Source organism: Phoca vitulina, unplaced genomic scaffold (assembly GCF_004348235.1).
Source record: "Phoca vitulina isolate PV1807 unplaced genomic scaffold, GSC_HSeal_1.0 scaffold59, whole genome shotgun sequence".
Taxonomy (NCBI): Eukaryota; Metazoa; Chordata; class Mammalia; order Carnivora; family Phocidae; genus Phoca; species Phoca vitulina.
In genome coordinates this window covers 5306020-5319599 of record NW_022589762.1, presented here as the reverse complement: position 1 = coordinate 5319599, position 13580 = coordinate 5306020, and the positions used below count along the sequence as shown (strand labels likewise).

Here is a 13580-nt window from a genome sequence, read left to right as displayed (position 1 = left end):
CACCGCGTGAATGTATCACAGTTCACTTATCCATTCATCTACTGATGAACACAGGCGATCCGATTCTTTGCTTATTATAAACAAAGGTGTTAAAAAATTATATACAAGTCTCTCTGTAAACATACATGATTTCTCTTGGATAAATTCTTAGGATGGAAATTGCTGGATCGTATGATTACTGTATGTTAAACTTCCACTGTTTTCCAAAGTAGTTGCTCCATTTTACATTCTCACTAGCAATGTAGGAGTTCTAGTTGTTACACATTCTTTTATCTTTTTTTAAAAAAGATGTTTTATTTAAGTATTTGAGAGAGAGAGGGCACAAGACGGGGGAGGGCCGGCAGGGAGCCTGCGGCAGGACTCGATCCCGATCCGGGATCCCGAGACTCCGGGATCATGACCTGAGCCTAAGGCAGTCACTTAAACCAACTGAGCCACCCAGGAGCCCCCACATTCTTTTATCTTTTTAATTTTTTGCATTTGCAAATGTTTGTGTCATAGCATCTTACTGTGGTTTTAATTTGCATTTCCATTAAGATCACTTCTGCTAAGCATCTTTTCATCTCCTTACTGACCTTCCATATTCTCTTCTTTTGTGAAGTGCCTGGTCAAATTCAAATCTTTTGCTCATTTTAAAGTGGGTGTTTGTCTAATTACTGAGTTGAAAAAAATTTAGATAAAAAATTTAGATAAAAAATCTAGATAATTTGTCAGATATATACACACACATACATTAGATATGTAATATACACATTCATAATTTCCTCCCAATCTGCATCTTGTTTATGCTTTGCATTAAGAAACCTTTATAAAGATTTTTCTCTGTGTTTTCTTATAGAAGATATATAGATTTAGCTTTTAGATTTGTGCTGAGATCAGCTACAAGTTAATTTTTGTGTTATAGGAGCTAAAGGCAAAAGTTCATGTTTTTCCATATGAATAGCCCATTGTTTCAGCACATTTTATTGAAAAGAATACCTTTCAAGTGCTGAATTACCTTGGCACGTTTGTCAAAACACAATTGATAAAAAGATTCTGACTTCCAGGGAAGATGGCAGAGTAGGAGGAACCCAGGTTTACCTCCTCCCACGGATACAACAAGGTAACATTCACATCAGTGTAAATAACCCAGAAAATGACCCAGCCTTTGGACAAATTCCACAACTAAAGAACAAATTCCACAACTAAAGGTAGAGAAGAGGCCACACTGAGATGTGATGGGCCACCCACAGGAGGGAGGGAGCCAAAGGCCTGGAGAAGGAAGAGAAACAGACCCTCACATTGGGAAGCTCCTGTGAGGAAGACAAATCCGTCATAACATTTGGTTTTGAAAACCAGATGGTCCAAATTTTGTGAGTTCTTACACCCAGCAGGACTTAAAACCTGGAATTTAAAAAATCAACAGGATTGGCTCTGGGAGAGCCCCGAGAGCAAGAGGAAACTGAGTCCAAGCCCTTAAAGAGACTCAGAGACTATGACTCATGCCACAGATTTACAAATGGATTCAGATATAACCAAGATGTCAGAGATGGAATTCAGGCTAGCAATTGTGAAGACAATGGCTAGAATGGAGAAATCAATTAATGGCAACATAGAATCTCTAAGGGCAGAAATGAAAGCTGAATTGGCAGAATTTAAAAATGCTATCAATGAGATCCAATCTAATCTAGATAATCTAACAGCTGGGGGTAAGTGAGGCAGAAGAACGAATTAGTGACCTAGAAGACTAATTAATAGACAAAAAGGGAAACGAGGAGGCCAGGGAAAAACAACTCGGAATCCATGAAAATAGAATCAGAGAAATAAGTGACACCATGAAACGTTCCAATGGCAGAATTATTGGAATCCCTGAGGGGGTGGAGAGAGGACTAGAAGATATATTTGAGCAAATTGTAGCTGAGAACTTCCCTAATCTGGGGAATGAAACAAATATTCGTGTCCTAGAGGCAGAGAGGACCCCTCCCAAGATCAAGGAAACAGGCCAACACCCCGGCATGTAATAGTAAAACTGGCAAATCTTAGAACCAAGGAAACCATCTTAAGGGCAGTTAGGGGGAAGAGATTCCTTATGTACAGAGGCAGGAACATCAGAATAACGTCAGACCTATCCACAGAGACCTGGCTTGCCAAAAAGAATATGGCAAGACATATTCAGGGTACTAAATGAGAAGAACAGGCAGCCAAGAATACTTCATCCAGCAAGGCTGTCATTTAGAATGGATGGAGAGATGCAGAGCTTCCAAGGCCAGCAGAAACTGAAAGAATATGTGACCACTAAGCCGGCCCTGCAAGAAATATTAAGGGGGGTTCTATAAAAGGAGAAAGACCCCAAGAGTGATATACAACAGAAATTTACAGGGACAATCTATAAAAACAATGTCTTCACAGGCAACATGATGACAATTAATTCATATCCTTCAATAACGACTCTCAACGTGAACAGCCTAAATGCTCCCATAAAATGGCATAGGGTTGCAGACTGGATAAAATGACAGGACCCATACATATGCTGTCTACAGGAGACTCATTTTGAACCTAGAGATACATCCAGACTGAAAGTGAAGGTATGGAGATCTATCTTCCATGCCAACGGACCTCAAAAGAAAGCTGGGGTAGCAATTCTTACATCAGACAAATTAGATTTTACACTAAAGACTGTAGTTAGAGACACAGAAGGACACTATATCATTCTTAAAGGGCCTATCCAACAAGAAGATCTAACAGTTGTAAATATCCTCGCCCCCAACATGGGAGCAGCCATCTACATAAGCCAGCTGTTAACCAAAATAAAGAGTCATACTGATAACAATACATTAATTGTAGGAGACCTCAATACTCCACTCTCAGCAATAGACAGATCATCTAAGCAGAAAATCAACAAAGAAACAAGAGCTTTGAATGACACACTGGACCAGATGGACCTCATAGATATATACAGAACATTCCATCCTAAAACAACAGAATACTCATTCTTCTCGAGCGCACATGGAACTTGTGCACTCGAGAAGACCCACATACTGGGTCACAAATCAGGTCTCAACCGATACCAAAAGATTGAGATTATTCCCTGCATATTCTCAGACCATAATGCTTTAAAACTGGAACTCAATCACAAGAAAAAATTTGGAAGAAATTCAAACACTTGGAAGCTAAAGACTACTCCGATCAAGAATGTTTGGGTCAACCAGGAAATCAAAGAACTTAAACAATTCATGGAAACCAAGGAGAATGAAAACACATCAGTCCGAAACCTATGGGATACTGCAAAGGTGGTCCTAAGGGGGAAATACATAGCCATCCAAGCCTCACTCAAAAAAAATAGAAAAATCCCGAATTCACCAACTAACTCTACACCTTAAGGAACTAGAGAAAAAGCAACAAATGATGCCTAAGCCACGCATTAGAAGAGAAGTAATTAAGATTAGAGCAGAGATCAATGAATTAGAAACCAGAAACACAGTAGATCAGATCAACGAAACTAGAAGCTGGTTCTTTGAAAGAATTAATAAGATCGATAAACCACTGGCCAGACTTATCCAAAAGAAAAGAGAAAGGACCCAAATTAATAAAATTATGAAAGGGGAGAGATCACAGCTAATACCAAGGAAACAGAAACAATTATTAGAAATTATTATCAACAACTATATGCCAATAAACTGAGAAATCTGGATGAAATGGAGGCCTTCCTGGAAACCTATAAACTGCCAAGACTGAAACAGGAAGAAATTGACAACCTGAATAGGCCAATAACCAGTAACGAGATTGAAGCAGTGATCAAAAACCTCCCAAAAAAACAGGAGTCCAGGGCCTGATGGATTCCCTGGGGAATTCTACCACACATTCAAAGAAGAAAAAATACCTATTCTCCTGAAGCTCTTTCAAAAAATAGAAACAGAAGGAAAGCTTCCAGACTCATTCTATGAGGCCAGCATTACCTTAATCCCCAAACCAGGCAAAGACCCCACCAAAAAGGAGAATTTCAGACTGATATCCCTGATGAATATGGATTCCAAAATCCTCAACAAAATCCTAGCTAACAGGATCCAACAATACATTAAAAGGATCATCCACCACGACCAAGTGGGATTTCTCCCCGGGATGCAAGGGTGGTTCAACATTCGCAAATCAATCAATGTGATAGAACACATTAATAAGAGGAGGGAGAAGAACCATATGGTCCTCTCAATTGATGCAGAAAAAGCATCTGACAAAATACAGCATCATTTCCTGATTAAAACTCTTCAGAGTATAGGGATAGAGGGAACATTCCTCAAGTTCATAAAATCCATCTATGAAAAACCCACAGCGAACATCATCCTCAATGGGGAAAATCTGAGAGCTTTTCCCTTAAGATCAGGAACACGTCAAGGATGCCCACTCTTGCCACTATTGTTCAACATAGTACTAGAAGTCCTAGCAACAGCAATCAGACAACAAAAATAAATAAAAGGTATTCAAATTGGCAAAGAAGAAGTCAAACTCTCTCTTTTCGCAGACGACATGATACTTTATGTGGAAAACCCAAAAGACTCCACCCCCAAATTACTAGAACTCATCCAGCAATTCAGTAATGTGGCAGGATACAAAATCAATGCACAGAAATCAGTTGCTTTCTTATACACTGACAATGCAACCATAGAAAGAGAAATTAGAGAAACGATTCCATTTACAATAGCACCAAAAACCACAAGATACCTCGGAATAAACCTAACCAAAGAGGTAAATGATCTATACTCTAGGAACTACAGAACACTCATGAAAGAAATTGAAGAAGACACAAAAAGATGGAAATACATTCCATGCTCATGGATCGGAAGAAGAAACATTGTTAAAATGTCTATGTTACCCAGAGCAATCTATACCTTCAACGCCACCCCGATCAAAATTCCAATGACATTTTTCAAAGTGCTAGAACAAACAATCCTAAAATTTGTATGGAATCAGAAAAGACCCCGAATTGCCAAGGAAATGTTGAAAAAGACAAACAAAGCTGGGGGCATCACGTTGCCCAATTTCAAGCTATATTACAAAGCTGTGATCACCAAGACAGCATGGTACTGGCACAAAAACAGACATATAGACCAATGGAACAGAATAGAGAGCCCAGATATGGACCCTCAACTCTATGGTCAAATAATCTTCGACAAAGCAGGAAAAAATATGCAATGGAAAAAAGACAGTCTCTTCAATAAATGGTGCTGGGAAAATTGGACAGCCACATGCAGAAGAATGAAACTCGACCATTCTCTAACACCGTTCACAAAGATAAACTCAAAATGGATGAAAGACCTCAATGTGAGACAGGAATCCATCAAATTCCTAGACAACATAGGCAGCAACCTCTTTGACATCAGCCACAGCAACTTCTTTCAAGAATCATCTCCAAAGGCTAGTAAAACAAAAGCAAAAATTAACTTTTGGAACTTCATCAAGATAAAAAGCTTCTGTACAGCAAAGGAAACAGTCAACAAAACAAAGAGGCAACCCACAGAATGGGAGAAGATATTTGCAAATGACACTACAGACAAAGCACTGATTTCCAAGATCTATAAAGAACTTCTCAAACTCAACACCTAAAAAACAAATAATCAAGTCAAAAAATGGGCAGAAGACATGAACAGACACTTCTCCAAAGAAGACATACAAATGGCCAAGAGACACATGAAAAAATGTTCATCATCATTAGCCATCAGGGAAATTCAAATCAAAACCACACAGAGAGACCACCTTAAACCAGTTAGAATGGCAAAAATGGACAGGGAAAGAAACAACAAATGTTGGAGAGGTTGTGGAGAAAGGGGAACCCTCTTACACTGTTGGTGGGAATACAAGTTGGTACAGCCACTTTGGAAACCAGACTAGTGTGGAAGTGCCTCGAAAAATTAAAAATAGAGCTACCCTATGACCCAGCAATTGCACTCCTGGGTATTTACCCCAAAGACACAGATGTAGTGCAAAGAAGGGCCATATGCACCCAATTGTTCACAGCAGCAATGTCCGCAATAGCCAAACTGTGGAAAGAGCCGAGATGCCCTTCAACAGATGAATGGATAAAGAAGATGTGGTCCATATATACAATGGAATATTACTCAGCCATCAGAAAAGATGAATACCCAACTTTTACATCAACATGGATGGGACTGGAGGAGATTATGCTAAATAAAATAAGTCAAGCAGAGAAAGTCAATTATCATATGGTTTCACTTATTTGTGGAACATAAGGAAGAGCATGGAGGACATTAGGAGAAGGAAGGGAAAAATGAAGGGGGGGAATCAGATGGGGAGATGAACCATGAGAGACTATGGATTCTGAGAAACAATCTGAGGGTTTTAGAGGGGAGGGGGGTGGGGGGATGGGTTAGCCCGGTGATGGGTATTAAGGAGGGCATGTACTGCATGGAGCACTGGGTGTTATATGAAAACAATGAATCGTGGACCACTATGTCAAAAACTAATGATGGGGGCGCCTGGGTGGCTCAGTCGTTAAGCATCTGCCTTCAGCTCAGGTCATGATCCCTGGGTCCTGGGATCCAGCCCCGCATCAGGCTCCCTGCTCTGTGGGAGGCCTACTTCTCCCTCTCCCACTCCCCCTGCTTGTGTTCCCTCTCTCGCTGTCTCTCTCTCTGTCAAATAAAATCTTAAAAAAAAAAAACCAAAAAACTAATGATGTATTGTATGGTGACTAACATAACATAATAAAATATTTAAAAAAAGAGAGAGAGAGAGCACAACAAACTGCCCAACAAGATAGAATACAGAAGCAGCAGTTTGAAAAACGCCTGGGAAATACAGGAGGGAGAGTTATTTACTAATCTCAGAGCAAGTCCAGAGGGGCAGCAGTCTCCTCCAGGAACAAAGGAGCTGACACGCACCATCTCCCTCCCCAGCCCCAATGCATACACACATGGCCCCTGTAGGACCCAGCGAGGCAGACATTCACTACCTAACTTGCTAACACTGCCACCCCACCCTCCAGCACCTTGTGGATCCACCGCCTTCAATACAATGTTGGCCCCGCCCAACCAGGGTGGTGCCACAGGCCTGGCAGTGCGAAAGTAGCCCCGACAGTGGCCAGCACCACTCCAAAGTGACCCCTGCCCTGGGAAGAGGGAAAGATAAGCACACACCCGAGTCACACTGTGGCCCCAGCAGTGGGCTGAAGGCAGACAACTGGTCTGATGGCAGGCCCTGCCCACCAATGAAAGCTTCTTGGAGCACAACACAGGGAAAGCACCCTGAAGTCTGGTGCTACCACAGCTTTGGCAAATGCCTGGTCTGACTCAACTCAAGCCCAAGGCAGCCCCACCAGACTGGCCCACTAACAACACAGGGACCAAACCCTGCCCACAACAGGCAAAGAGAGCCATTGTAGATGACTGGACTGAAAGCAAAAGCAGCTTAGCCTCGACAGCAGGGTGCACACAGCACAGAGGAGACACCCCTGAAGAGTCAGGTGCTGGTGAAGAGGGGACACTGCGCTGCAGGGCATGACAGGACTTCTTCACAGGCCACGATTTGCAACAGCAGGAGACGTAGCTGACTTTCCTGACACACAGAAACAGACACAGCGAGTTACACAAAATGAGGAGATAGGGATATGCCCCAAATGAAAGAACAGGACAAAATCACAGCAAGAGACCTAAGTGAAATGGAGAGAAGTAATATGCCTGATAGAGAATGTAAAGTAACGCTCATATAGATACTCACTGGAGTTGAAAAAAAAGTGGAGGACATCAGTGAGACCCTTAACACAGAGATAAAAAAGAACCAATCAGAAATGAAGAACACACAAAATGAACTACTGGGACTTCATCAAGGTAAATTCAATAATTACCTATCAATAATTACTTTGAATGTAAATAGACTAAATGCTCCAATCAAAAGAAATAGGATGACAGAATGGATAAAAAAACAAAACCCATCTATAAGCTGCCCACAAGAGGCTCATTTCAGGCATAAAGACACATGCAGATTGAAAGTGAGCGGATGGAGAAACATTTATCATGCAAATGGATGTCAAAAGAAGGCTGGAGTGCAATACTTATATTGGACAAAATAGACTTTGAAACAAAGACTGTAACAAGAGACAAGAATACTATATAATAATAGACAGAACAATCCAACAAGAAGATATAACTATTGTAAATATTTATGCACCCAACATGTGAGCACCCAAATACATAAAGGAGTTAATAACAAACATAAAGGAAGGAATTGATAGGAATACAATAATAGTTGGGGACTTTAGCATCTCCCTTACATTAATAGACAGATCATCTAAACAGAAAATCAACAAGGAAACAGTGGCTTTTAATGACACACTGGACCAGATGGATTTAACAGATAGATATATTCACAACATTTTATCCTAAAACAACAGACTACATATCCTTTTCAAGTGTACATGGAACACTCTCCAGAATAGATCACATATTAGAGCACAAAACAAGTCTCAATAAATTCAGAAAGACCAAAGTCCTACCATGTATCTTTTCTAACCACAACAGTATGAAACTAGACATTAACCACAAGAAAAAATTTGGGAGCAGCACAAATACATGCTCTTTACCATGTTTAAATAACATGCTACTAAATGATGAATGAGTCAACCAAGAAATTAAAGAGGAAACCAAAAAATACATGGAGACAAATTAAAACGAAAACACAAGGTTCCAAGATTTTTCTTTGGGATGCAGCAAAAGCTATTCTAAGAGAGAAGTTTACAGCAATACAGACCTACCTCAAAAAGCAAGAAAAATCTCAAAAAACAACATAACTTACACCTAAAGGAGCTTGAAAAAGAACAAAACCTAAAACCAGCAGAAGGAAGGAGATTATAATAAAGAGCAGAAATAAATGAAGTAGAAACTAAAAAAAGAATAAAGCAGATCAATGAAACCAAGAGCTGATTCTTTGAAAAGATCAATAAAACTGATAAACCTTTAGCCAGACTCCTTTAAAAATAATAACAGAGAACTACGGGGCGCCTGGGTGGCTCAGATGGTTAAGCCTCTGCCTTCGGCTCAGGTCATGATCCCAGGGTCCTGGGATCGAGCCCCGCATCGGGCTCCCTGCTCCGCGGGAAGCCTGCTTCTCCCCCTCCTTCCTGCTCGAGCTCTCTCTCACTATCTCTGTCTCTCTCAAATAAATAAATAAAATATTAAAAAAAATAATAATAACAGAGAACTAAAAAAGATCAACTGACAAAAAAAGCCCAAACCAATATTAAAAAAAAAGAAAAAAAGAAACCCACAACAACAAAAACACCCTGACCATATAGGTATGGGTCTATTTCAGGTCCCTCAATTGAGACTCTTCATTTTTCCTTTTTTTTTCCTTTAAAGATTTATTTATTTGAAGGAGAGAGAGAGAAAGAAAGAGAGAGAGAGAGCATGAGCATACACGAGTGGGAGAAGGGGCAAAGGGAGAGAATCTCCAGCAGACTCCCAGTTGAGCATGGAGCCTGACGTGGGGCTCGATCCCACGACCCATGAGATCATGACCTGAACCAAAATCATGAGTCAGACACTTAACCAACTGAGCCACCCAGACACCCCCATTTTTCCATTTTTAGTCTTCTTTCTTCCTTAATTTTGGGATGTTCTGTTTCTATGACTTCATGTTCACTGACCTCTTCTTTAACAGTGTCTAACCTGCTAGTAATCCCCTCCTGTGAAATTTTCATTTCAGAATATTGTATTTTTGATCTCAAGAAGATGAATTTGGTTCTTTTTTTTTTAATTTTTTTATTGTTATGTTAATCCCCATACATTACATCATTAGTTTTAGATATAGTGTTCCATGATTCATTGTTTGTGCATAACACCCAGTGCTCCATGCAGAACGTGCCCTCCTCAATACCCATCACCAGGCTAACCCATCCTCCCACCCCCCTCCCCTCTAGAACCCTCAGTTTGTTTTTCAGAGTCCGTCATCTCTCATGGTTCGTCTCCCCCTCCGATTTCCCCCCCTTCATTCTTCCCCTCCTGCTACATTCTTCTTCTTTTTTTTCTTTCTTAACAAATTTGGTTCTTTTTATATCTTCTATTTCTTGCCTCATTATGTTCCTCTGAGCACAGATCAGCCTCGCTGTTAAGGTGTGACCTTTCTGAAGTTTCCACTGTATGCCTGATGTATTTAACAAAATCTCTCCACTCTGGGTGGTAGGAACTCAAATCATTCCCAACCTGTGGGAGCTCTTGACATTGTCTGGCTTCTGGCTCCCCAGCAACTGTTCTCTCCCCAGCAGTTATGTTTTATACCTGGCCTCATGCAATTTCACCTACGCACATGCAGACTCTAGTCCACCCAGAATTTCAGGGGATCCCTATCCATATTTCTAGAGTTCTTTCTCTGTGCAGTTCCCTCTTCCAGCACTCTGCCCCACAATCTTTAGTTATTTAATCTCCCCAAATTCCAAGCATTGTCTTCTCAATTCACTGAAGTCACTGGCTCTATCTGGCTTCTCCTACCAGCATCGGGAAGTTGCGTCAGGTGGAACACCAGGACAATCCAAGGGCTCACCTCATTTGTTTCACTTCATTTGGGGATCACAGGCCCACACTGTCTGAAGTCTAATGTCTGCAAACAGCTGTTCATAAATTTTTTCCTGTTTCTCTAGTTGCTTATGCAGGGAGACTGTATTCCAACCCTGTTATTCCCTCAGGGTGAATTATTCCCTCCATGGAGTCTTTAGACATTTATTTGGTTCCTTTTTAATTCTCTGGGGTCATTTTTATAGTAATCTGTTCCCTAAAGATATTTCAAACATGCCTTTTATTTCTTTAGAGTAACATAGTTGTTTTCTTTTCTAACTGTGTCTGGATTCCAATATTTGATGTCTTTGTGGGTTAAATTCCCCCGTCTGGTGTTTCTGCTGGCTCTCTCTCATAAACCTTCTTTGTCTTTTTAAAGATATTTTGTTAGACATTTTCCCCAAACTACTTTAATTTAAAAATTACCAAAATAAAATAAAGTACAAAAGTAAAATGAAAAGAAAGAAGTTCTGTTGGCGGGGGAAGGAGAGGAATGGGTATGGTATCTGCATGTAACTGAATTTCCTACAGACTCAGGAAGCAGTTTTCAAGGTTATAACTGTTGAAACTCTTTACTCATCAGTCTAAACCTTGACTTTAACTTACCTGCTTTGTCCTCATGAGGTCACTGGAGAAAACATGAGTAAACTTCACATTATTAAGAAACATGCCAGCGGCAGCTGCTTGTTTAAATCCAGTTTCTGAAAGAGGCTCATCTATTCCTTGTCCTGTGGTTGTCAGAGAAGGAACAATAACATTCAAATATAAAGATAACAGATGCAAATAAATCACATGTAAGAAAATATAAATAGAATTTATCTACATTTTATTAAAAGATTTCCTTGGGTACTTTTCTATATAACCTTTCAGAGAACCAAAAAAGCAAGTAAAATTAAGCTATAATCCTATAAAGGCTCAGGTATTCAAATGTTTCCCAAAAGAATGTCTGCCTAATGGGAATCAGATGATGATGAGAATTCAGTTGTCTCCAGCTCTCCCCTCTCTTGTGTCTGCCCATCCCTTCATTAGCTGTTATTTTCTTTTTTTTTTTTTTTTTAATTTTTTTTTTTAAATGTTTTATTTATTTATTCATGAGAGTCAGAGGGAGAGAGAGAGAGAGAGAGAGAGGCAGAGGCAGAGGGAGAAGCAGGCTCCCCGCCTAGCAGGGAGCCCGATGCGGGACTCGATCCCAGGACCCTGGGATCATGACCCGAGCCGAAGGCAGACGCTTAACCATCTGAGCCACCCAGGCGCCCCTCATTAGCTGTTATTTTCTTAATGCTGGCTCTGATCTTATGTTCTCAACCCAGGCGCTGCATTTGAAAGGTAGGATCCTCACCTAAAAAGTTTCCCTTCTTTACCTCCACTGCCCAAATGTTCAATATTGTATTATTTCCCCTCACTCTTGTTCCCTTCCTCCTTCATTCCTTCCTTTTCCCTAAAAAAAAAAAAAAACTTTGGAACCTTCATTACCAGGAGAAGGGCTGATTAAACACTCTGAAGCGTCCTCCTATTGCGAAAGAACTAAATGGGTGTGTGTGTGTGTTATGTGTGTGTGTGTGTGTGTGTGTGTGCATGCTGCTCACAGGATCTAAGGAAAGTCTCTAAGAGGAAATGCAAAGCAACCAAAATACCCTGAGCTGAAACCTGAATATTAACATTAGAAAAATGGAGTTGCACAAAAGCAAGGGGGCAGCTCGGGGAGGGAGCCTGCTGCATGGCACTGCAAGGTAGTAGGACTGAACTCAGCATTCCTGGAAGCCAGAGACCCTACAAGGAAGCTGGTATAGTCTCAGGTCAATAGTAAAATCAAGTGCAAATTCGCTTCAGAGCAAATCTGACTGAATAAAGGCTAACACGTTTCCTACTAAGTTAGAGCAAATAATAGTTCAGTCAGTAACTTAACATACAAGAAAATAATCCATCGTGAATGAAAGTCAGCAGAAACAACAAAAAAGAGATTCAGAATCATTAATACTTCAGACATTGAAATCAGTAGATACAGACTACAAACTGTGAATAAAACATAAAGACGGAATCACAAAAATAAGCAAGTAACAAGAACTCATCAAAAACGACCAGACAGCTTTCTAAAAGAACCAGACAGATCTTTTAATAATGAAAAATATTATGAACTGTTGAGGAGGTAAACAATCCTTCAGTGGATAAAGGGAGATTCAGTAACAGAAAGGCTTAACGAACTCATAGACAGGGCTGAGGTATTACCCCACATGCAGCACAGACAAAGGAGATGAAACACATCTCACATCTATTAGAGACATGAAGGACAGAATGATATTCCCTAACATACATCTGACTGGAACTCCAGAAAGAAGAAAGAAAATATGAAGAGATAATGGCTGAGAATTTTCCAGAAATGATGGAAAATCTACAGATAAAACACCAAGCAGGATAAATTAAAAAGAAAAAAAAAAAAAATCCCTCCTAGATATATTAAGGGAAACCTATAGAATACCAAAATCAAACAAAAGATTTTAAAAGCAGTTGCAGAGAAAGACTGATTGCCTACCATGGAACATGATTTGGCTGAGAGAAGACTTCTTAACAGGAGCAATGGAAGCAAAAAAAAAAACAAAACAGCCCAATAACAAGTGCTAAGAGAACTGTCAGTCTAAATTGTCTAGGCTAAAAAAATGCTGAATAGAATAAAAATAGAATTGTCTAGAATAGAAACAATTAAAACTATCTTTACCACCAACCAATCTGCTGTAGGGGACCTTTCAAAGAAGATACTTCAGGATTGAAGGTCTGAGATGCAAAAGAAATGAGAAGGAGAGAAACTGGTAAATATATATGTAAATCTAAACAAACATTGTCTAAATAACAAATCAAATAATAATGCCTATGTCGTGTGGTTAAAAAAGGATAGGACTAAGATACTAAGCAATAGTCATGTAAGTTCCTTGTATTTTGGGGGAAAGGAGATAGTGATATTATACTTCATTAGATATGAATGGTAAAAATTTAAAGGTAACAATTGAAAGAATGAAAATAGTTTATCATTCCAAAGCCAGTAGGGACGGG

At 39.9% G+C, this 13580-nt stretch overlaps 1 protein-coding gene across 4 annotated transcripts in view; it reads right to left on the bottom strand.

Moving 5' to 3' along the window:
* Window positions 1–13580, bottom strand: part of TIGAR (TP53 induced glycolysis regulatory phosphatase) — a 32435-nt gene that overhangs the window by 7845 nt on the left and 11010 nt on the right. For 3 of the 4 annotated variants that reach the window (XM_032390902.1, XM_032390903.1, XM_032390904.1), the window contains one exon: window positions 11142–11263. In XM_032390902.1, the coding sequence (XP_032246793.1) occupies window positions 11142–11263 (122 nt within the window). Of the gene's footprint in view, window positions 1–11141; window positions 11264–13248; window positions 13305–13580 lie in introns of all 4 variants that reach the window. The other variant, XM_032390905.1, reaches the window with a different exon arrangement.